Source organism: Larus michahellis, chromosome 2, assembly GCF_964199755.1.
Source record: "Larus michahellis chromosome 2, bLarMic1.1, whole genome shotgun sequence".
In the NCBI taxonomy this organism is placed as follows: Eukaryota; Metazoa; Chordata; class Aves; order Charadriiformes; family Laridae; genus Larus; species Larus michahellis.
Genome location: NC_133897.1, coordinates 143,311,889 through 143,337,297, shown reverse-complemented (window position 1 = coordinate 143,337,297; position 25,409 = coordinate 143,311,889). Strand labels below are relative to the sequence as shown.

Sequence of the window (25,409 nt, the reverse complement as noted above, 5' to 3'; positions counted from 1 at the left end):
AAGAAATTAAAATAAGTAACAGTTTCCCAAGAAAGAAGTCCACATTGCAGCTTATGGCTAAACTCCAGAGGTCTTTCATTATTCACTGAATTACTGATGATGAAAGCAACTTAATTCAAAATTCAGAATAGTATTCTTACTTACACTTTGTTCATAAGTTGTTCCAAATGCATAAGCTGCATTCAATTTAGTTTGGGTATCAGGACAAAGCTGAACAAAACATAATTATAATTAGGTTAATTCAAAGGTATCATTTTCTCACATGAAATATTCACAGGTACTCCAAGCAGTTTATGTATTCACAGTTCTCACAAAAGATATTTTGTTCTATTTTTTAAGAGAGGAATTGGTTTTGAAGAGTTAACATGATTATTTATTATACTAATATTGATGTTCTTAAAACTCTGTTTTAGCTTATTCATACTTGCATAGTATTTTTCAGTTCCATCACTGACTTTGAAATCTGTGGACGCCAGCATACAACCAGGCAAGAATAATCTTTCAGGGGACTGAATGTTCGAGGCACTGTGCTGCCTCAAGCTTTAGTAGTGGCTTCGGCTAAATTCAAGAATCCCATAAGAAAAGAACTCCACATTCATACTGCCCCTTTTCTCTTAAGCTAGCATTCTCAGAGCATCAAAGGTACCATGGCAAGTAACAGATTATTTTTTTTTTCCTTTTTCAATGTAACTTTTACATTTTCTGCAGAGAACAATTCATTCTAAACAGAACCCAGAAAAACTGGCCAAATTCTAACTAAATGAGCATGGCACTTAGTGGAGGGCACAGCTATTTTCCCAAAATGAAAGTCAAGTCTAAACTTACCAAAACCACAATTCAATTAGGGTGCTACTGAAATTCTGGGAATCGCTAAAATTTATGCATTGAGGTTGCTTTAGCACTGCAATGTGTTATCATCACAATCTATTACATTAAAAGAGGCTTTCAATGGAAAAGCTATTCCTTTCCCATAGATTTTTATAGCTACTACTAAAAGCTCTACAGTTAGGAAATTAATGTGTCCCAATAAAACTTAAAATCTATGTCAGAATATCTCATTTTCTATGCACAGTAATTGGCTTAGTAACCTGTTTTCTCAGACACTAGTTTTCCTTAAAATTTGAGAGGCAGATGAAACACAGCTCATTCTGAGACAATAACAATAGCAGTCACTATCTAAATCCTGAATGTCAGCTGCTCTTCTGTAGATACTGGAGGATTTGAAGTGACCTGCTCTAAGAGTGACATGAAGAGCCTAGAAAAGAGGACAGACAATTCCCAATTGTTCTTGCCATTGTTCCTATTGTTGCCTGCCAAGGGAATTGCTGAGAGTGCCTAGATCACCACTGGACTGCTAAACAAGTTCTACGCTGCAACATGTTTCACAGCTGCCAATTTCTGCTGTTAGGCTAATTACTATTGCACTTTCCACTTTCTTCTTCCTAGCATTTTTCATACCCTATACAGCATGGTACTGCTGAAGTAGAATGTGCGTGTGCCACTGAAACCTGAGGGTAAAGTGTCCAAGGGTATTGTGAATCCTCTAGCCAGTGTTCCCTAATTCTATGTAAAGTCTCACAGCAAGTTTTTATAACTTCCTGTTATGAAAAAGCCAGGCAGATACTGGCCAAAGTATATATTTGATATTAAAACCAAAAGAAAGAAACAAACAAAAAATCCCAGGAGAACTGAAAGAAAATGGGGTGGTAGATCAGTTTTCCTACCTCTCTTGATAGTAAAATAATCACTGATTTACTTGGAATCCCCATAATGTGTGAGCACAGTGACGGACATCCAATAGGGACATACTCCCAGAATTTTCTATGAAGTTATGTGGACTGACAGCTAAAAGAATATACTTTTCTCGCTAAGAAAAAGAGGGCTAATAATAAATTACATACAGGGGTAACTGTATGCCGAATGGAAGAAAGATATAGTTGGTTCTAAATGACTACTGCTGTTTTTCAGAGCTTTCCAATATTCCAAATTTATATTGGTCAAATCGATGAGGACAATGTTCCTGAATTTATACTTTTGATTTTGTAGAAATCATCCTGAGCAAGACTCAAGGGCTATATTCTCTAATCTAGCTCTATGGTTATTTTATGAACTCACTACGGTAGTAACCAAACTCTTGGGTTTTGTCTTAATTTGGCTAAAGGCAAACAGAACATTATGTTATCAACAAAAGATAATTAAAATCAAACGTACCTGTAAGATGCCTCCTTCCAAATTTTGCCACTTAAGAAAGTTTCCTGCTGCATCAAATGAGGCTGCTATAAATTGCAGCTTTACATCCTGACAATGAAAAAAGATAAAGAAACAATGAATCTGCCATAAAGCAGACAGACACATTTTAGTGATTGCTATCTCATCATTTGATGCTTCCCTAAAACTTTCAGCATGATGCTTCATTTCTTCCCTTTGATTTTATGTTTTTAATCTTGGTTTTGCTAGTTCACTTTTGTAAAAAAACATGCTTTACAATTCTACAGCTTTATCGGTGACATGGAAAAAGTTCCAAAGGAACTTCTATACTGTTAGACATGCGCTAAATGCATCAAAAATATATGCACATTTCTACTGTATACCAGGCTGGGATCTCGAGGGCTTCCAAGACCTTCAGTGTTAGGAAGAATAATGAGTATTTCAGTTGTTAAAAAAGAAGCTGCATTGCAACATTGTTTAATTTAAAATACAACCTTTTAGAATACAGCTGAAAAACCCTATTATTTTATTTCTGAGTCAGTAAGAAAAAGTTTGGCAGTATAACTGACAAACTGACAAGTTATCACTAGCACTACTTATTTTCTGTGATTAGCTTAACCTGAATAAACTATTCCAGTTACTCTAATTTTACAATGAATTTGTAAAATGAAACGCTTTATTGTTTGATTTACTGTTTGATTCCTTCTTACAAGCTACTTAAGCAGTCCATCCCTCCCAGGGATCGACACCTGGCTTTGTTAACATTGAAATTATTGTTTTCCTCACCTCTTTTTTTTTTTTTATTTTCTTAATTCACTATAGGAACAGGAAAAGGCTGGAGTAATAAACTGAATCCATCACTGATACAATTCAACTTGCAGAGATTTGTAACAGAGATATTAAGGTTGGTATAAATGAAGCATGGATAGAAATGTGTGTGTAAGCACCAGAAGCAACAGAAGGAAAGGGTTAAACACCGCATAGCAATAATGAAGAACACTATTCCCAGCAATAAAGCTAAGAAATGGATTCTGATGAAACCATGGCACAGACAACTTGTCAGCAACAGATCATGAACTTTGGCACCAGGAGAATGGCAGCAAAGTTAGAGTACCTCAGGTATACCCCTCTTTTTCCAATTAACTCACCGGGAAAACTGACCAAAGGATGTACATATTTCAAACAAGGGAAAAAGACTTTGCTTCAGATTTATGGAGACTGAAAGAAACAAGACTCTGAAGCAAAGGACAATGCCAAAACTACTATTAACTCCTAAGGGGTATTAAAGATTTGTCTAATTACTAGTTTATCACTGCGAATCCAGAAGAACCTTGGGGACATAATGAAAACTTAATAGCTGACATCCCTTGCTCCTTGTGTCACACACAATTGATCCTGGTCAGAACCACTCAGGCAAGCATATCTTGGCCTTATGAGAATGTGGGTATGAGAGTGTGAGCAAAATAAATGTCTGAGCAAGTGAGTGTAAGTCAGCAAAATCATCCTACCTAGAGATTTTTTACATAAATACCACCTTCCTCTTCCGTAAGATCTCACACTGAGTTTTGTTACACTGTCTAAAAACTATCTTTAGTGGAGCCACATTTGCAATGACTCTAAACCGCTTTATGTGATTATGTACTCTTCCAAATGTCTGTTTTCCCATGTCTACTACCCAACACCTACCTTATCTGTTCCTTTAAAACTGAAGACTGTAGGGAAATGATTTGCCTCAAGCACTTGGGATGCTAATCCTGGTTGATCACCGTAATAGAGCCATGGAAGATTATGCCTCCTGAAAACAATTACAATGTTTTCTCTAAAGAAACATAATGTTTTGCATCAAAGAACATTTAGAATAATAATTTCCATAAAACACTATTAAAGATTAAAGTTATGGAAAAGGCAACTTACCAGAAGGCTATTGAATGAACAATGCCTAGCCTTGCTGTATTGACGTAAATATACTGAAATAAACCACAGGCATCAGTACTTGAAGAACTCAATGAATTCATATTCATTACACACATATTTCCAAGAGCTTGGCATGCTGTTAGATTGGAGTACAACTGCAGCGGAGAAACACAAGAACACAGAAAACTATTTATTTACCCCTCCTTTTGGTGAGGCAGTCATAAAGCTAAATGTTATCTGTAATAAGCCACTCTTAAACCCTCATTTTTACTTGAAAATAAGTTTGTTTTGTCAACACCTAATATTTTCTCCCAACTATTCAGGCTCTGTATTTTTATAGGTCTGCAGATGGCAGCGTGAAATCAATGCTCTCTTTTCCAGTTTATTTCAATTTAATCAGCTAGATGGTATGATGTGACAGAAATGTCAAAATCTGCATTTAGAAAACGAAGTAAGAATCAAAATGTTTAACACCACTTCGGCTGTATGACAAAGATGACTCCATCAAAGACCTAAGACTGACAACTATAGTTGCATGTATCATAAATGTCTTCTTTTCAGTTTTAGTACTTTTTCTATTCTGTTGTTGCTAAACTATGTTGCATTTATACCACTGTTCAATTGCGCCATGTGACAGGCAGAAGCGATGCCTGGCATCTGTATGCAGCGATCACTGCACTTTTATTAACCTGCCAACACCTATTGCCTTTGTGGGGGTCAGATCAGCAGCTGCACGTTACATTCAGGCAGCACCTCTGAAGAGCTGAGCAGGCTGACACAGACAAACAGAATAAACTTCAGTAAAAGTTTGCAAAAAAGAATGGGATAAGTAGGAGAATACATCTCAGAGCTGCATGTATGAGATGGTGATGGGAGCAGCCGCAAAGGTGACCTGGGAAAATACTGAACAGAAGTCTGCTGAAATACTGGTAGAGAGAATGCCTGCCAGCCTGGGAAGTGCTAGCCTGGGAACTAAGCCTGGGAATCAGAAACATCCTTGAGAAGCGCAGCTGGGTACCTAAACACAAGAGACATCCTGAGATACCATCAATAAGCACGAAACTAAGGAACTGTAACAACAACTTATCATCTGGAAAGGTAAAAAATAGTCTGGAAAAGAGGGAAAACATTCTAAGAAAGTAGGAATTGGCAACTGCTATTGATTGATCTGCCTGAAAGAGTAGAAAAACAGTCTGGAAAAATAAAAACTGCTCTGAGAGAATATAAAACATGAACACCTCTTGGCTGCTCCAGGTAGTGCTGTCCCACACTGCCTTATGTCTCTGCGTTATAAAAATTACTTACTTTTTACACAAAATGGAGAGTGAATCTGTCCCTGTCTGTCTGTCTCTCTCTCTCTCACACACATACACGCACACACAAACAGAACTCCCCCGCACAAACTTTTCTATGAGTTCTCCCAGGCAAGTTATCGAACCATTGCTGGGGATGCCTGGCTGACTCCAAACTCCACGACACAGACCACCTTCAAAGTGAGAATATCCGTCATCGATTTCAAGGCCCCACTCCTGGGAGTGGTTTGGCGAGCACTGTACTGGCATGATTTTGAATAGTATATATAGACAAGCATATAGGCAATTGATCATTACTGTATTTGCTGCTTTACTAGTGATAATTTTGTAGTAACTTGTAATATTGAAATATATACTTGCCGCTACTATTTATTGCTGCTACCATTGTAATACATATATAATTGCTTTATTAATCATAAGTATACTCACTTTACTAGTAGTAATTTGTAGTAATCTGTACCAAAGAAATGTAGGAAACAAAAACTCCGTGTGCTTATATATTACAGAATTCTGCAGATCCACTGTTGTGATATTTATACATCTGTAGGCAAGCTAGGAGGTTCCTGGAGTGTGTTGAGGATAACTTCCTGACACAGCTGCTGAGGGAGCAAACTAGGGAAGGTACCCCACTGGACCTGTCGTTCACGAACAGAGATGGACTTGTGGGTGCTGCGACGGTTGGAGGCTGTTTTGGGCATAGTGACCACAAAATGATATGAGTTTCCAACTCTTGGAGAAGTAAGGAGGATGGTCAGCAGAACTGCTACCTTGACTTTCTGGAGGGCAGGCTTTGGTCTGTTTAAGAGACTGTTTGACAGAGTCACTTGGGAGGCAGTCCTGAAAGGCAAAGGAGTCCAGGAAGGCTGGACATTCTTCAAGGAGGAAATCCTAAAGGTGGGGGGGCAGGCTGTCCCAACGTGCTGAAAGACGAGCCAGTGGGGAAGACCAGCCTGGCTGAATGAGAGCTTTGGCTGGAACTCAGGGGAAAAAAGAGAGTTTATGACCGTTGGAAGATGGGGGAGGCAACTCAGGAGGACTGCAAAGACGTCATGAGGTTATGCAGGGAGAAATCAGAAGGGCCAAAGCCCAGCTAGAGTTTAATCTGGCTACTGCCATGAAAGACAATAAAGATGTTTCTATAAATACATTAGCAACAAAAGGAGGGCTAAGGAGAATTTCCATCCTCTATTGGATGCCGGGGGATACATAGTGACAAAGGATGAGGAAAAGGCTGAGCTACTTAATGCCTTCTTTACCTCAGCCTTTAACAGCAAGACCAGTTGTTCTCCAGGTACCCAGTCCCCTGAGCTGGAAGACATAGATGGGGAACAGAATAAAGCCCCCATAATCCAAGGGGAAATGGTTAGCAACCTGCTACAGCACTTAGACACACACAAGTCTATGGGGCTGGATGGAATGCACCCAAGGGTACTGAGGGACCTGCTGGAAGTGCTCACTGAGGCACTTTCTGTCATTTATCAGCAGTCCTGGCTAACTGAGGAGGTCCCAATTGACTGGAGGTTAACAAATGTGACGTCCATCTACAAGAAGGGCTGGAAGGAGGATCCAGGGAACTACAGCCCTGTCAGCCTGACCTTAGTGCCTGGGAATGTTATAGAACAGATCACGTGGCACACACTGGACAACCAGGTGATCAAGCCCAGTCAGCATGGATTCATGAAAGGCAAGTTCTGTTTGACTAAACTGATCTCCTTCTATGGCAAAGTGACCTGCTTAGTGGATGAGGGAAAGGCTGTGGATGTTTACCTGGACTTTAGTAAAGCCTTTGACACCATTTCCCACAGCATTATCCTGGAGAAACTGGCTGCTCGTGGCTTGGATGGGTGTACACTTCTCTGGGTAAAAAATTGGCTGGATGGCTGGGCTCAGAGAGTTGTGGTGAATGGAGTTAAATCCAGCTGTCGGCTGGTCACAAGTGGTGTTCCCCAGGGCTCAGTATTGGGGCCTGTTCTGTTTAATATCTTTATCAACAATCTGGATGAGGGGATCAAGTGCCCCCTCAGTGAGTTTGCAGATGACACCAAGTTGGGCAGGAGCATTGATCTGCTTGAGGGTAGGAAGGCTCTAGAGAGGGATCTGGACAGGCTGGATCCATGGGCCAAGGCCAATGGTATGAGGTTCAACAAAGCCAAGTGCTGGGTCCTGCTCTTGGGTCACAACAACCCCATGCAGTCCTACAGACTTGGGGAAGAGTGGCTGGAGAGCTGCCTGGCGGAAATGGACCTGGGGGTGTTGGTTGACAGACGGCTGAGTATAAGCCAGCAGTGTGCCCAGGTGGCCAAGAAGGCCAATAGCATCCTGTCTGCAACAGGGGAGGTTTAGATTGGATATTAGGAAAAACTTCTTCACCAAAAGGGTTATCAAGCACTGGAACAGGCTGCCCAGGGAAGTGGTTGGAGTCACCATCCCTGGAGGTATTTAAAGGACATGTAGACGTGGTGCTTAGGGACATGGTTTAGTGGTGGACTTGGCAGTGCTAGGTTAATGGTTGGACTCCATGATCTTAAAGGTCTTTTCCAGCCCAAACGATGCTATGATTCTAACCCTTTGGGTTGTGATAGATTGGGAGAAAAGGTAGGGCCTGAGAAGTTAAAATCTGATTTTGAGGAGAGGAATATGGAAGGGAAATGTGATAACAGAGTTGGTAAAAAGCAGGCAGAGGCATATCCCCTTCACAAGTGTGCATGATTCTGTTGCCGCAGCCAGTCTCCCACCCATGGTTACTGCCACCCAGACCAATATAATGGTAAATAACACTTGCATACATAAATCAAAGCAAAGCTAAAAAGGATGGTTCTATGGCTATCCTCCATCGGAAAACAGAATGATTAACTGAAATCCAAATAGGTAAAGACCAGCTGCCAATCAATACTGAATATGTAAGAAGTTAATTTTCTGAGTGATCCCTTACTGGATATACTCAATAACAGTTCACATACCTAACGACTATTGCAGGATTTTTTGTTTACCACCATTCACCTTGTGAAGATTCCAACTCTGGAGACTTGCGTTAACATCAACTAACACTCAATATCCTTTATAAACACATTGTATGTATATTTTTTTCTTATCTACTGTCATCTCCAAATAAGATTGTTTAAAAATAAGCAAACTAACTTCCAAAAACTGAAGTGCCATGCTTTTACACAGAAAATCGCTTCTGTATAAAAAAGCAACCTGCAAAGGTTAATGAAACTCACCCAACAGGCAGAGGCTGAGGATTGCAGGTTTTTCAGAAACCATGCTGATGTCAGTGTTATACCCTGTAAAAAAGGAACTGCTTCACTGTCTTTGTTCAGAACAATTTATCCATAATGTAACAGTCTCGAAAACTATGTTAGCTAAAAGATGATACTAATTTTTTTCTAGGAGCTCTCTGTCTTTTGTAAATGTCTAAATCAAACATACGCAACCACGTTCAAAACACAACCATAATGCAATAATTTGTTTCACTTCACTAAATTAGACAAAATACAGAGAACGAGGAAAAATATTTAACTTTTAACAGGCTGCCCAGAGAGGTGGTGGAGTCTCCTTCTCTGGAGACATTCAAAACCTGCCTGGACGAGTTCCTGCCCAGCCTGCTCCAGGTGAACCTGCTTTGGCAGGGGGGTTGGACGAGATGATCTCCAGAGGTCCCTTCCAACCCCTACCATTCTGTGATTCTGTAACACAGTAGACCACATACTACTTGTTTTGATATTAATTTAATTTAAATTACTTCCCTTTTTCAGTTTCCAAAAGGGCATGAATTTTATTAAAACGTATTCCATTAGAACAATGCTTGCCTGGTCTACATGTCCACGCTCTATCTTGATGCAAATTACCTTGCAATGACCGTGATCAGACAACAAACCACCAGCTTTGTTTTTCAGGAATGGAATTTAAAAGACTTTCTGAAAGTAAATAATGAGATAGCTTGAAAATGTTTTAGAATAAACACACTTACTAGCTGTCCAAAACGAACAGTTGCAACTCCCTTTGGGGGTAAGTTGTCGCTAGCACTGAAACACAATCCCCCAGTCTGAAATAAAAAAACAACCCAAAAATAAAAAAAATGGAATTTTATACATTTATCAACATAACTTTTCTTTTTCTGAGCTTCTGTACAATAAGCATTCTTCTACTTACTAAAATGTTTGGGCTGCTGCAGTCACAAGACTTGCTTGCATTGATGAATGTTTGTTCACACCTTACACACCTATGGATCACAAACATGAAGAATACACTTAAAATGTAGTTAAGTATGAGATTTAGTACTTAGTGAAATCTGATGACATAGTATGCCTGATAACACTGCCAGCATCTTCAGCAGTCCAAACTGAAATCCAAAAGACATTATGATTTGTTTCTACTGTCAGTGAAGTAGAAAAGAATCGAAATAGTTAATTATCAAAGTAAGAATTCTGGTTTTGCTTCCAATCCAAAGCTTGCTTTTTAGTCACACTACAGCAAAACAAACCAAGCTGCTGGTCATATAAGGACTTCGGTGAACAAAAAACATACTGAGTTTGATATGGGGTTGAGGATTTCCAATTCACTGCTTTTAAAACTGTCATCCCAAAGACACAGACTGTTCCTCAAGACTATTCCATTTAAAAAGAACACAAGTTCAACTTTATCATCACAAAAAGCAAACAATACTCACCTATTTCCTGATACATCTGAAGCAGAGAACGATTTCTCACTTCCATTACAAAGTATGCACAATGCTTCATTAAGCAAAATGCCATCGATACTTCTTTCCACTAAGTTGAAAAGAAAAGCAACTCTGATAAAATTGCATGATGCAGTGTCACACATGTTAAGAAAAGTGTGAAAAAATGAAGCGTCTAAGCAGATCTAACATAAATGCAAAGATTTTATTTAAAAAAAAATCAAGAGCACAACTTGGAAGTAACAACCACTATAAATACACATTCATATATGTATATGTGCATTGTTTATAGCTATGCACATGCACTCTACTTTTAATGAGAAATGCAATATTTCATGTCCAGTTTTGCTGTTCCTTTGTGATTTATTCTGAACGAAATTTCAAACTAAGGCTTCACTGCAAAGCTAAAACTTAAAATATCAAGTTTATGAATTACTGGGAAAAAATATTTTTAATTTTAATCTGAAATAATTCATGCAAATATGACAAATTCTAAGTTTCAAAACCACGTCTTCCAGCAAATTAATCATTTGGCAAGAGATTTCAAGTATAATTATAAAAAAAAAAAAAAGGTACAAAGAAAATCAAAATAATTACAATACTAATGTTCTTTCTGCATGTTAAATTACAGAATCAGCTTTGCTCTCAGTATTTTACCATAAAGTCTTGGAATGTATTTTGTAACACTTATAAAGCTTAGGGGAGATGATTTGGTATTCACACTTTTACAGATTCCTTTTAAATTAGTGATCTGGAAAAGACTGATTCTCCAGTATACTCTGTTAGAAATGTAACCAAAGTGGACATTACTAATACTTATTCAAAGAATTATGGGTACACAGAAAGTCTTTTCCATCCCGTGCCTTTGAAAATAAGGAAAACTAGAGCTCCCAAGAGCTTTTTTTTTTTACAGCCTTTGTGAAATTTCTACTTTGCTCTTAGTTTATTACTATGCAAGATAAGCAAAAATATAGTTAACTGACACTAAAGTTAAAATTAATTTTCTATGTCTATTGAAATTCATCTGCAACTACTAGAGAGCATCAAGGAAGAGGCAGATATAGGGAAGCATTTACAGGAAATCAGAGACATAGGCATGTGTCTCAGGGAGGCTTGAAATCCACTGATACTAATGCTGAGTAGTTTACTTGGCTTGCTCAGGCTATTCTGTTCTACCTACTTATATACGTATAATTCCGGTACCGTGAAGTACTTATGCATTATGTCCTTCAAAATATTTTAATGTTTTTTCTTAGTCTATGTTGACATTGTTTTTAACCAAATTTTAATGCTTCCACCCAGTACCCACCAGCTTAAAGGAAGTGACACACCAGTATTCATTTTTTGAATGTTTGCATAATAGTTTTTATTGCAATGAACAACAGTACAGATTTATCTGCTGTCTTTCAGGAATGAGGTTTAAGATCAAGAAGAACATGAATTTTTACATTAGATATGTAAACATATGTTAAATTTCCTTTCTTATTGAATAGAAGAGCAAGTCTTAATAAACTCAAATATCTAAAATAAGGCCTAATATCTCATAACTTGCATATATTTCTTACCTAATATTTCATTATGGAGGCATTTACATTTTCCTTCTGAAGTTAGGCCTTTAGGGCAAGTAATACAATTCCATCCATCTTGAGTAACTCCGCTCTAAAACAAAATGTTATCATTTTCAAAAATATAGACATCGCCAAATATCTGTAAAGAATGCCCGATCCAGATGTTATTTACTAGAGAACATGTTCAGATACAACAACACTGCTAACATTCATGAAGCTTCTGAAAATAAAAAAAAGGCTAAAGATCTGGAAAAAGTAATTCCTGTGCAGACATAGACTAAAAAAAATGTTCTTAAGTTTTTCTGAACCCATTAGCTAACACACTTTAGAGAAGATAAGAGTTGATTAAAAGTGGAAGGTTTCAAAAAAGATGTAGAGGTTCTACACTGGGAAAAAAAAAATCAATACACATAACAATGCATAAATAGGTATATTTGCATGTAAATATACAGAAGTAATAGAAATGGAGGAGTTTTAAGTGAAGCAGCTAATATAATTGCATGGAATTTTGCATGTACTCAAACAGTTCACATCCACACTTATTTTATACTAAGCCAATGAGGAAAATGAAGATAACTTCTCGTCCCCAGGTGATACTGATGCTGTTCCTTTCTCCACTATCATCATTTTATCTTTGCATAGGACTTGACATAGGATCAAAGACAAATGCCACCATTACAGGAAAGAGAAAGAAACAGCAGAATGATCAAAACACCAACGGATATTTGTCAACGTCTTTGTCTAACATAGCATGAAGATGGAAAGAAAAGGAAAATTACCTACATTACCCATTAGCCATAAAACACGTAACCTACAATTAAGCTTCTCTCTTCTACAGTTATTGGAGAGAAAGAAGTATTCAGGAAAGCTTTCACCCTGAAAACTTGTTTTTGATGGAGAAAAATTATTTCTCTATTTACTATAGTGTGAAAAAGCTGGTTAAGCCTGGTGCCTCTGGCCCAACGCTGTGAATATGACCCAAAATCATAGCTTAATTTGTCAAGAAAGGTAGAAAGAACGGGCCACACTACAAAGATATATACAATTAAAGTAACACAATAGCAACAGCTCATTTTGAGGTAAAAACATAAAGTTTCAGGGACTATGAAGATACAGCCTAAATATTACAATAGTAGGATTTATATAAATAATAAAATAAGATATCTATGAGCTGAAAAGCATCTTTGGCATTCTATAAAACAGTGGTCTCCAGGCAAGGATAACATAACATGAAGTAGAAAAGAAAAGCAGTGGAAGGAAATTAAACATTTAAAATATTCTTACTTTGTCTGTGGGGTCAAATTTACAATGAAAAAATGCTTATTTATTTATTTATTATTATGGCAAGGTATGAAAAGTTCAATACTTACCTTATTTTCTGGGCATTTTTCACAAATAATGGAGGACCCACCATTACTAGAAACCGTCCTGTATCCTGTTTGACATACACATGAACTACCTGAAAAAAAATCAAATACACTTTTAATCTATATAAAACCGATTTTTTTTTCACAGAATACTAAGAACAACTGCTATTGTTCTCAAGAGATCAATATAGATTATTAGACAGACAAATAAAACATCCAAGTGAGATGTGCATGAATGCCATCTCGCTTTTTAAAAAATGTTCATATTACAGTTTGTCCAAAGATATTTTAGAAGATGTTACTAGGCTGACTGTTATACCAGGGCAGAACTGGAACCCAGCGCTTGTGGTTTTGTGGGTTTTTTTTAAACTAAACTGTATCAGTTGGTTTAATAACTGTCATGGACCTCTCTCCATATTTTCACACATACACTACAAACCAAAATTGATTCTATGTACTAATAAACTGTATTTATTATTATTTAAGCTTATTGAATTGTGCATGTAAAATTAATGTAAAATTCTATGAAAAGTTTTATAACCTTAAAGTACATCCTCGTGAGATGAGTTTTACAGAAACAGCTTTGGTTCAAATGATCAACCATTTATACTTCACTATAAAGAAGAAAAAGCCCAATAGGATTAGATCAATGAAAATACTTGAGTTGTGACATTCACTGTGATGATATGTTAATTTTTAGGCTTGTTGCTTAGAAGCAGAAGCCATGGTGATGAGCCATGGAGTGCACGGTCAGACTTGTGCAATCCCAAATGGAATTCAGACAAGATGCAAACAGCAGACTGAGCGGCAGCTAACTACACTGCTCCAGTCAGATGTTGTGGAAAAAATGAAATCCTTGGCATCCCCCTGGAATTTCTCTCTCCTTGAAGCCCTTGAGTTAGAGGAAGATTCAAGCCTATAAGGGAGTTATGGATCTATACATCCACATTATCAGGGCGTCTGAGAACTATTACTGTGCATTTCTTTCTGCAAGTAAAGTACAGGGCTACTCTTTTAAGAAACTGTGATGGTGGTGGAAGAGGTGACCAGCTGTTACACAGCAGTTGTGAACAAAGCCCTCCAGATCACTGCATCTGACTGAGGTACCAGTTCTGAAGAGAGATGCTGTTGGGTCTTAGTCTCAAATTTGTTTCTGTACACACAACACCGAACTCCCACTTCTCTTGGACTGCATATTTAGAAAAGATGGACACTATCATACCATGTTATCTCCTAAAGAAAGCAAACTACCATCTGTATTTTTCATTTAGTCCTGTGAAGGTGTGTTGTATATGCAATGCTCCAAGTTCCCACATGGGATGTGGATTAGTATGCGCATGGCTTGAAGATGTCAGATAGTTAACATCTCAGATATTCATGTTTTGACAAGGAGTTTCGAGTCATGGAAGGGTTTGAGAATATAAATTCAGGACCCTATGGAATTTTACTGATGAAAATGTGAATACCTATAACCATACAAATGCCTGAGAAAAGAAAGATTATGAAAAAAGGTCTGTTGGTGTTTCTCTGGGATGTCTCTCAGAGGCAGGTACCAAAGTTGTGCTGTGGCCACCTATGTCTTTGCGGGATCCTGGCCCTTTCCTCTGCCCTGTCAGACTTGCGCAGCACAGCTGTTTGACCGCCAAACCTGAGCCCAAATTTTGTACCTCCCGCTGACGGAGGGCGGATCTCGGCGGGAGCTGACACCTGACCCTAAGCTCCGCCGGCCCCGGACCCCGGGCCGCCCCGCCTCCCCCCGCCCGGCAGGGCCGGGTCGCTCACCGCCGGCGCTCTGTCGCTGGTGGGGCCCGCAGGGCCCGCAGGCCAGGCGGGAGATGTCGAAGTAGCGGGTGTCGCCGCAGTCGCCGGGCCGCTGAAGCGGGAGGGAGAAGCCGCGGGCGGGCGGCGGCGGCGCCGCCATCGCCAGGAGCAGCGCGGCGGCGGCGGCGGCCCAGCGCCACGGCGTCGCCATAGCTACCCGCGGCCTCCGGCGGCGCGCCCTCATTGGTCACTCGCCTGTCGTACGGCAAGGGCGAGGGGCCCGCGCAGAAGGCGAAGCGTTCGAGCCGGGGACTGGGGGGGGCGGGAATCCCAGGCACAGGCTGGGCGGAGAATGGGTTTTGGGGCGGCCCTGAGGAGAAGGACTTGGGGGTCTGGTGGATGAGAAGCTCAACATGAGCCGGCAATGGGCACTCGCAGCGCAGGCCAACTGTTTCTTGGGCTGCATCAGAAAAAGCATGGCCAGCAGGTCGAGGGAGGTGATTCTCCCCCTCTGCTCCGCTCTGGTGAGACCCCACCTGGAGTACTGTGTCCAGCTCTGGAGTCCTCAGCGCAGGAAAGACATGGACCTGTTGGAGCGGGTCCAGAGGAGGGCCCCAAAAATGATCATAGGGCTGGAGCACCTCTGCTATGAGAACAGGCTGAGAGAGTTGGGGCTGTTCAGCCTGGAGAAGGCTCCAGGGAGACCTTATAGCAGCCTTCCAGTACCTGAAGGGGGCCTACAGGAAAGGCAGGGAGGGACTCTTTTATCAGGGAGTGAAGTGATAGGACGAGGGGTAACGGTTTTGAACTGAAAGAGGGGAGAAATAGATTAGATATTGGGAAGAAATTCTTTACTGTGAGGGTGGTGAGGCACTGGAGCAGGTTGCCCAGAGAAGTTGTGGATGCCCCATGTAAGGGATGGACTGTAAATTCCCTGACGAGGGGCAGAAGGCCCTCGAAGCCTTCAATGGAATGCCTCAAACACTCACAAGGAAATAAATAATGCAGGCCTGGCCTTCAAAGAACTGATAAGGCTAACACTTCTGGCGTCTGAAAGTGTGGGAGAACTGTCTTGTGAAGACAGGATAGTTCTGCCACTCGTGTGGTGAGCTTGCTAGTTGTCAGTTCTCAAGACCATTGTGTCCGATGAGTGACCTTTGCTTCATTATCCGTGAAATGCATACGAAAGTGCACAGTCCTGCATATGCTAATGAAGATTATAGAGATCATGCTAAACATGTGTGATTATGGCACTCGTCTCTCCACCCAAATCATGCTACACGTCACCTGGGAGAAGGGAGAAACCTGAGACCAGGCTGTCCTCAGCAAGGGGGGTGGACCATGCTAATTCAGCAATCATAAAAGGGAAAAATAAGTGCCCCTAGGGGGGAACAAAGAAGAAACAATAGAAGACAGTGGCTGGGAAGATTCTTCCCAAGAAAGAAGACCGTGCCTGGGAAGATTTTTCCAAGAAAGAGGAAGATTATGCCTGGGAAGATTCCCTGAAAAAGACGCTGGAACCAGGACCGGCGATCTCTTTATCTGTGTCTTTTTTTCAGTCTTTTCCTTTCTCTATCCCTCAGTTTCTCTTTTCTCTTAGAATTGTTAAGTAACAGTTAGAGTTGTTAAGTAACGACCTTAAGTACGACTTGCCATAAGTTGTCCTATACCTGTTGTTAAGTAACACAATGCATACCTCACGACTTGCCATAATTTGTTATATACCTAACCAATTATCGTGGACTTGTTAAGACCTATACTAACCATTTTGGTAAGCTAATAAATGTTTCTATATGGACCTTGAGATTTATCTCACCTTAGTCCGCACTGTTTAGAATTTAAGAATCTGAAGTCATTTACCCCCCCTCTTTACTGAGAGTAGGACGTGACACCCCATCCCTGGAAGTGTTCAAGGCCAGGCTGGATGGGGCTTTGAGCAGCCTGGTCTGTGGGAGGTGTCCCTGCCCATGGCAGGGGGGTTGGAACTAGATAGTCTTTAAGGTCCCTTCCAACTCGAACCATTCTATGATGCTGCAATTCAGGGCATTGGTTCCAGAGGGGGAGGGAGTTTGGGGAACTCCCATGGGGCACGAGGGTGGCCGAGAAATGAAGGTTGGAGGGTTTTATTTGCCTTATTTTACAACATGGATCTGGATGAGACCAGCTGGAAGACGCAAGAGTCTTTGCGCTTCCTGGTACCTCACCTCTAAAACTGTATTACACATTGTGTAATACAGTTATATATGTAATATATGTATATATGTAATAATATAGTACATGTGTGCTATTTACCCGAGCAAACACACAAAATGCCTGGCGGGATGGATGGATGTGCAGCCAAAGTGACCCCTTTTACGTTCTTCACCCACCAGGATGCTCTTTGTTCACATTCCCTCAAACGTTACCAAAACTTTGCAGGGCACTACATGCTCTGGATTGTAATTATTCCTCACTGCCCCCTTCCTGTGTGCTAATTGCCTAACTGTTATGATTTTCTGCATTAGCATTGCATGGAAGCCTATATGCTTATTGCACCAAGTGCTTTATTCCTCATCAGGTTTCACCTGCTGGGTTCAACAAGTTTTTAACGGTTGAGTTACTAGGTGAATCTACCATAATACAAATTCCTGTCTATCAAAAATGGAGCTGATGAATATAGAATAAGCCTAGAAATACAGGGGAAAATACATAAAAGACAGGGAAAGGCAGGTGGGATAAACACTAGAATAAAACAACTACCTCACCTGCACAACCAAAGTAGCCCTCCTCTCTCCTTCCCTGTATTGGCTTTACACCTTTCTTCCTCTTCCTCCTCTTCTTCACCCCTGCCTGCCTGCCCTTCCTCCCCAAACCCAGACTCGAGCCAGCCAAAAATCGGGTCAGTAGCCATGGGAAGAGAAGTAGAGGCCAAAACATCCCCCCTCGGCGCCTGAGGCACCGACAAGACCCTCATCCCTGGGCCCCAGCGGACCTGCCTTCCTTCCTCCCTGCCCCTGTTTCTCGGCTAGGCAGCCGCCGGGACGAATAGGAACGAGAGACCGAAGATAAGGCTTAACGCGCCAAAGCCACAGTGGCCTATGCTGTCCCCTCTATAAACCTTGGTTCCATATGGACGCCGCAGGGCTGGCGGCCGGGCGCAGGCGCAGTAGCGGCAGCGCGGCTCCCCTCACCATGCCAGCGCCGATCCCGCCGCGCACGCGCAGGGGCAGGAACAGCGCGTGAGACCGCGCATGCGCGGGACGGGGAGGGGGGCGCGCGGGGGCCGGAAGGAGCCGGCGCGGGTCGAGGCGGAGGGGAGGGGGTCACGCAGGCGCAGTGCGGCCTCTCCGACGAGTGTTGTGGCGGGGGAACGACGGAGGACGCCATCTTGGTGGTGCCGTGCCGGGAGCCGCGGGCAGCGGGGCTCGCCGCCCAGCCTCTCCTGGTGGCCTGTCCGGTGGGTGGATGGCGTGAGGGAGAGCGGCCGGCTTCCCGGGGCGCTGCGTGTAACCAAGGGTGCGGGGTTCCCGCCGTCAGCCGGTTCTCGTCAGCCCCAACCCTCGCGGAACCGCTGCGCGGCCGTTCCCCGGGCCGCGGCCTCCTCATGCCGCCCTGGCCGCCCGCCACCCTTCCCTCCCCAGTGCTCCCTCCAGCTCTCTCCCGGTGCCCGGCGGAGGCCGGATCTTAGGTGGAGCCGCCTGCCCCCATTCCCGTTCCCTCAGCCGCTGTGGCCCGTCCCGCCGCCCCGGGCTCCGGCCCGCTCGCCCCTCCGGGGCTTGGGCTGCGCCGTCCGCGGTCGGAGCGGTGTTAAAAGCCGGCGGCGGGCGCCTCATGGGCTTTCTCCCGCTCGCCGCGCTCAGGGCGGCCGTGCAGCTGTCCCAGCTGCCGAGCTCACTCGCATCCTCCGTCAGCCATGTGAAAACTGACATTAGCAACAGCTTGCATCGGCTGCTAAGGCTTGTTTTGAAGAAGATTAGGATCAGAAGTCGTCCTCTGATCCGCCCGTTATTCTCATATTGGTCCAGTTTTATAGTTGCGGTATTTCTGTGGGTGTTCTTTCTAGCTTGCATGCTCACTGCGTGCTGACTGTGTAATCTCTCAATGTTGTGGTAAAAATACTGGGCTAGTGTAGGCTAAGTTTCCTACAATGTTTGCAAGTTTTGTTTGTTTTTTTGTTTTAAGTGAAGTTTTAATGGTATTTGGAATTTGCTGAGGCTGTGGAAGTATAGGTATAGTACTGTTTTCTAGTTGTGTCAGTTCAAATACAAAATTAAAACAGCGTGCACGCTTTGTGCTTTTTAATTAGTGGCATGAAATTGTCATTCTATTTATTATCTAAATCCTTGCTCTCTAAAGTCCTTGCTCAGTTAATGAATTGGTCTTAGTTTTGCGTGGCACATTCATCCTAAAAGTTACTCTTTTTGGTCGTTCACTTTAAATTGTTGGATGGCTCACCTACACTTTCTACCAATACTTCATTGCTTAATAGACAGTAAGTAAATGCTTATTATTTGAATTTGCATTTCTGTTTGTGGAATTCTTAAATATCGCTGGATCTGGAATCACTGTCTAGTTTTCACCACTGAAGGTTGTATGGTGTATTCATGGTAAATCGTGGAGAACTTGCCATTTGTCACCGAAGAAATACTGAGGAGATCTGTTCTGAAAGCTGTTTAAAAATTGGGAGAATGCAGAGTTGTGAAATTCAGAAATACTACAGATTAAATACATCATGAAGTAGCAGGGCAGCGGATTTGTTTTTCAAGACACGAAGGTCCTATAAGAAAATTCTGTCCTTGCATTCTCCTTGCTTTTTGGCATTGCCGTCACATCTGTTGAGAAGATCCGTTAAAAAGTGTACTGGGTCTGGCTGGGATGGAGTTAACCTTCTTCATAGCAGCCCCTGCGGTGCTTTGTTTTGGAAATGTGGCTAAAAGAGTGTTGACAACACATCAGTGTTTTGGCTATGGCTGAACAGCACTTGCAGAGCGTCAAGGTTTTCTCTTTTTTTTCCTCATTCTGCCACGCCGGTGAGTGTGCTGGGAGTAGGCAAGAAGCTGGGAGGGGACACAGCCGGGACAGCTGACCCAAAGTGACGAAAAGGGATATTCCATGCCATCTAACATCATGCTCAGCAACAAAAAAATGAGGTAGAGGAAGAAGGTGGGTTTTATTTGATAGTTTTAGTTTTTTGAGGTGATTTTTTTTATTGGCTTCCAAGGTGGTGGTTGTTCAGAGGCAGGCTGGGCATCAGTCAGCCTGTGTGAGGTGGTGATTTCCTTTGTTTCACTCGTTTCTTTTTGCTGATTAAACTGTCTTTATCTTGACCCACAAGTTTTCTTGACTTTGTTCTTCCTATTTTCTTCCCCATCCTGCTGTTGGGGATGAGGAGTGAACGATCCCCTGTGTGGGTGCTTGGCTGCTGGCTGGGGTCAACCCACCACAAAAGTAGAGAGAACAGATGATCCTCAGTGCAGTTATTAAATAGGTGGTTGGTTTGTTGTGTTTACAAAGTGCTGGTGTAGAAGTGACATAGAATCCATTTGTTACAGAATTTGGGCTTTGCTCTTGGTTTGTTAAGCTCAGGTGGAGTGATAGTTGCTGTGATCAGTACATAAGTTGGCATCAGGATCTAGTGCTTTATGTTTGTTATTGAGCAAGGGGTTTGTACAAGGGATATTCTCAAATGCATGTCATTGGAGCATTGGGCTCTTGTTTTTTTAAAAGGATGTAGTCGTTTGCTACAGAAGGTTGTGTTTGTTCGGAGAGTACTGTGCTGTGTATTGTGTGATGTTAGATAATGTTGAAAATGAGGATATATTTAAGTCAGTGTACTAAGGTGATTCTTGTTCTTAGGTTTGAAAGGCAGTAAACATATAGGGAAAATACTGAAGTCTGCTTTTTAAATTGAAATACTCCCTGAAGTTTCTCCTTGTTGGATATTTTTGCTCTTTTATTTTATAGTTTTCACTGTGATGTTAAGTGCAGTGCTGGACTGGTGAGTAGCATTCTCTCGTTGTGAACTTTCAAAGCAGGTGGATTTAGAAGAATGGACACATCCTGTAATCTTGAGATGGACTTATGCATCTTTCAAGGACGGCAAGGAATTAAATTGAGAGTTTTTCCCTCAATATACTGTCAGTCTGTTTCATTTCAACAGTTCAGTGTGGCACAATTGATGACCAAGTGATCTCATCGTGTTTTCATCATTTCCAGAAGTCAACTCTAAACTTTGAATTTCTTTTCCTTCTAAAATGGAAGCACAAAGATGCAGGCATAGCATCTTGGAACATGGAAGGAGTTCTTCATAGTACCCCAGATTGTGGGTTCATTACATGCTTGGCTTTAATACTAGCCACTGCTATGGATGAGCTGCAGCAGTGTAGGACAGTATGTAAAGTGAAGTACAGGTATCAGCCATTAATTATGTTTCGTTTTCTTTCCACAGTTAAGTTGATTTTACAGAATTTATCAGGTCTTCAAAGCATAAACAGGTAAGCTGCCAAAAGCTTAACACTTCTCACTGAATATTGTGACAAGATCATACACATCCTTTTTTTCTCACAGTCTTGTGGCTGGGAACTAGGAGATGCTCTCCTGAGTGCATGTGGCTGCTGCAGTTAATGCTCTGACTACATGAAAGAGACAACGTTTTTGAACGCTGAGAAAACACGTTATTGAACAGACCTGGTCACTGGGTAGAGCAACTTGTCAAAGCAGTGAAGTCATCACTGTTGGTGAATTACTTTATTCTCCAGTGATGTAGTTATCCTTTTTCATTTCTCCTTTTGTCATCTAGTATTTTCTGTGTTAAGATCACAAATGTCCTGTTCAAAAGTAAACAGGATTTTATTTTATTTTTTTGTTCTCAGGACTGGGCAGAGATCTCTGGCATACAGTAACTATGCTGTGAAAGACTTTAGGCGTTCTTTAGGTATTGTGGATGGTGAGGAGCGACTTAGGTGGATTTTGTTGCCCTTAGGATAGGGAATATTGATAGGCTTGTGCACGTGTGCTGGTGGAGTAGCTAATTGTTTTGACTAATCAACTTTCAGTGAATCTTGTTTTAATGTTGTTCTTGTGAACTTGTGGGGGTTTTGATACCTTCTCTCTTGATTGAGACAAGGACATTCATTAAAAAGGCTCTAGCTTCTTAAGTGTTAAGATACTGTAATAGCTGAGTACTAAAGACGTGCTATCATGTGTACCTTTTTGTCTGCAGGTGATTTTTGCTGTGGGTTGAGCTCAGCATGGCTGTAGTCATCCGTTTACAGGGGCTTCCTGTTGTTGCGGGTCCTCCAGATATTCGTCGTTTCTTCTTGGGATTGAATATTCCTGATGGAGGTGTGCATATTATTGGAGGAGAGATTGGGGAGGCTTTTATTATATTTGCAACAGACGAAGATGCACGGCGTGCCATGAGCTGTTCAGGAGGGTTTATCAAGGACTCGCGCATAGAGCTCTTTCTCAGCAGCAAGGCAGAAATGCAGAGTACCATAGAAATGAGCCGGAAACGATTTGACCGTGGGGGACGAGAAACTATGTCTGGCTCTAGAAGAACAGGTACTAATGGTTCTGGTGCAGCGGGTGTTGGAGATGTTCCGCATTTAGTCACGGCTTTTCCAAAAGGAATAAGTAAACCTGGTTATGGTCCACCAAATCATCCAGAGGCTGGTTTCCATACCAATGGCATGAGACATGGTGATATAGGTATGCCTAAATCAAGCTATCAGTCAAGAAGGGATTCTCATCCATTTAACCCAGATGACCTTTACTTATTTCTACGTGGTATACCTTACTCTGCAACAGAAGATGAAGTACGTGCTTTCCTCTCTGGGATACATGTGGATGGAGTGATTCTGATAAAGCATCGCAATGGTTTAAACAATGGTGATTGCTTGGTAAAATTTGCTACGCCTGGTGATGCCTTAGAAGGACTTAAACGTCATAGACAATACATGGGTCAGAGGTTTATAGAAATTAGCCCATCTACAGAGGAACGGTGGATTGAATACGGTGGCAGGGTAGACATGCCAAATGAAATGGATCGCTTTTTCTGTGAAGACCGGTCCCCAAGAAGTTCAGGCTACATGCATTCAAGGAAGCATTCTCATTCAAGATCACCAAGGAGACAAAGAACACGTTCTCGTTCACCTCCCAACCAGGAATATTACATACACTTAAGAAATCTATCTACTAATGTGGAGAAGAGAGATTTGAGAGCTTTTTTTCCTGATCTGGATATAGGCAGCAAACAAATCAAGCTTCTAACAGATAAGCATCAGAGGAGGACTAGAGATGCCTTTGTGATGTTAAGGAGTGAGAGAGATTATCAGGCTGCTTTGGAATGTCATAGAAAGGTTCTTCTCAACCGTCCCGTTTACATTTTTCCAATTTCAAAAAAGTCAATGTTGAAAATAATTGATTCTTGTGAGAGGAAAAGATCGCAGGACAGAGATCATCCTGGACAGGCCATACCAGAAAAAAGTTACCGGGAAGGTCATTCCGGCCCTAAGATTTGTGTTTATGTAAGGAATTTTCCATTTGACGTGTCAAAAATTGAAGTGCAAAAGTTTTTTGCAAGATTTGATGTTGATGAAGATGATATTTACTTGCTCTATGATGACAAAGGAGTTGGACTGGGAGAAGCATTAGTGAAGTTTAAATCTGAAGAACAAGCCACGAAAGCAGAAAATTTAAATCGCCGAAGATTCTTGGGAACAGAGGTATTAATAAGACTTATATCTGAAGATCAGATGCAGAAGTTTGGTGTAAATGTACCACTGTCTGCACCAAATGAAATGCAGGGTCATTCACATCCATATGACAGAGGTGAGCTTTCCCGTCCAGTTGGTTCACCATCTGGGCCACCACAAGGGCCACCCATGCATTCATTTGGTCCCCCTGGAAATTTCAGGCATCCTTCTGAATTTAGGCACCCCCCTGAGGACTTCATGTGCCCTCCTAAGGATTTTAGAGGTCCGCCACCCCTCATGGATTTTGGTAGTGATGGTGAACCTTTTGGCAGAATGGAGTTTGGGAATAATAAAATGGGAAATTTTCCTGAAGGAAGATTTATGCCGGATCCAAATTTCAGTGGTGGTTCTGAACGTGTTGTTCCTATTCGATTGAAAAATTTACCTTTTAAAGCTACTCCTAATGAGATTCTGGATTTTTTCTATGGCTACAGAGTCATACCAGAGTCAGTTTCTGTACAGTATAATGAACAAGGATTACCTTCAGGTGATGCCATCGTTGCTATGACAAACTATGAGGAAGCTATGGCTGCTATTAATGAACTGAATGATAGGCCAATTGGTCCACGGAAAGTTAAGTTGAGCTTGCTGTGAAGGAGTGAAAGATGCTCTAGAATAAGACATTCTAGATTTGACAGTATTGACGGTTATTTTCACTTTTTTAATTACTGGAAGATGCAGAAAAAGCTGTTTCCATCAACGGTTGTAAATAGTTCAGTTGTTTAGCTCTTCGTTGAAATATCTGTATGGTTAAGATACGGGAACTGTATTGTGCCTACTTCTTGTGGCAGAGAAGAGCCCAGAAATTCTGGAGGATATTGAATGTCTTACATCAAGGTATAAAGGCATGGAGTTGTAATGCTTTGGATTTTTTTGTTTGCTTTAATTCCACGTCCCATGACTTTGCATCAAATAAAAATGTAAGTGCTGGTTGATTGACTACACAAACGGTTTAAACAGAACTACTTCAGTGCTACCTGCACTAGTAAATAACATTTCTTACTGAGATTAGCTTAATAAAATCTAAAAATGACAGAATTTTTCTTTTTTTTTTGTGTAAACTGTTCAGGTTTTTTTTCGGTTTCATGTGGTTGCAGGCATTTCTATTAAAAGAAGAAAAAGCTTCCTGTTCACATAGCTGGCTTTACAACTTTTTTTTAAATAAAAAAGAAATTGCCATTAAATGTGTGTCTTATATTTAAAGTTCGTATAGTTAATGATCTCAACTGTTATGTTCCGCATACATGGGTCTTGGTGAGAATGATGCTGGCTCCTTCCTCTAGAGAGTGAACTATTACAGTTTGTCAACACAGCAATGAATAGGTAGTTAACAAAGGCTGCAAAATCTGTATTAAAAAGTTGGATAGGCTTTCTTGTTCTAATCACTCACTGTAGTACCTTGAAGCAGAAAATGAATGTTGGAATTAGATCAAGAATTCTGGCTTCAGCCTGAGCTTTCGGAGTGGTCTTTATCTCCGTATGCTTGTAATATGAATATTAGCTTGCTAATGATGTCTGGATGCATTCCAGGTCAATCTCTGATTAGTTTTAACTAATATCTGTCACTGGCAATCAAACCGACAACCAAATATGTTATTTTCTTATGTAAGAAAATAAATGCTTTGTCAGTATTTAGAATGCTTTGCATATTTAAATTTTAGGAAGAAATAAAAGCTAGCCTGTCTGAGGAAAAACTGCATCTTCAAAATTCAGGCTTGGTAGGAAACTTTGGTTGTGTGAGTAAGGACTTTGTTGACATTGCAACTGTACAAGATAGTACTTGAAGTACTAATGAATTTTATGAATTTTAGTCTCCTCTCAAACTAAGACAATAGAATTGCAACTTAGTGATGAAAACTTCTTTT

The 25,409-nt window shown here is 41.3% G+C and overlaps 2 protein-coding genes across 4 annotated transcripts in view; one reads left to right on the top strand and one right to left on the bottom strand.

Moving 5' to 3' along the window:
• TMEM67 (transmembrane protein 67) overlaps positions 1–15,053 on the bottom strand; it is a 37,340-nt gene extending 22,287 nt beyond the window's left edge. The window contains exons 1-11 of the mRNA XM_074577431.1: positions 14,831–15,053; positions 13,052–13,140; positions 11,679–11,772; positions 10,105–10,204; positions 9,588–9,657; positions 9,406–9,480; positions 8,657–8,719; positions 4,123–4,277; positions 3,895–4,003; positions 2,212–2,298; positions 145–210 (exon numbers count right to left, since the gene is read on the bottom strand). Coding sequence (XP_074433532.1) covers positions 145–210; positions 2,212–2,298; positions 3,895–4,003; positions 4,123–4,277; positions 8,657–8,719; positions 9,406–9,480; positions 9,588–9,657; positions 10,105–10,204; positions 11,679–11,772; positions 13,052–13,140; positions 14,831–15,053 — 1,131 coding nt within the window. The remainder of the gene's footprint in view (positions 1–144; positions 211–2,211; positions 2,299–3,894; positions 4,004–4,122; positions 4,278–8,656; positions 8,720–9,405; positions 9,481–9,587; positions 9,658–10,104; positions 10,205–11,678; positions 11,773–13,051; positions 13,141–14,830) is intronic.
• A 3,030-nt stretch (positions 15,054–18,083) lies between these two features.
• RBM12B (RNA binding motif protein 12B) lies at positions 18,084–25,248 on the top strand. Of its 3 annotated transcripts, none has more exons than XM_074577426.1 (3): positions 18,084–18,245; positions 21,237–21,282; positions 22,011–25,248. In XM_074577426.1, exon 3 carries the CDS (start codon positions 22,039–22,041, stop codon positions 24,136–24,138), a length of 2,100 nt encoding a protein of 699 aa, XP_074433527.1. In that variant the 5' UTR covers positions 18,084–18,245; positions 21,237–21,282; positions 22,011–22,038; the 3' UTR covers positions 24,139–25,248. The 3 variants fall into 3 exon arrangements, with proteins under 3 accessions (XP_074433527.1, XP_074433528.1, XP_074433529.1); XM_074577427.1 differs by having other exon boundaries at positions 18,130–19,951; positions 22,011–24,138; XM_074577428.1 differs by lacking the exon at positions 21,237–21,282 and having other exon boundaries at positions 18,143–18,245; positions 22,011–24,725.
• Positions 25,249–25,409: the final 161 nt, after the last annotated feature.

What these genes read in the sequence shown, in the direction of transcription:
- RBM12B (XM_074577426.1), top strand. Translation starts at nt 22,039, where the DNA reads ATGGCTGTAGTCATCCGTTTACAGGGGCTTCCTGTTGTTGCGGGTCCT.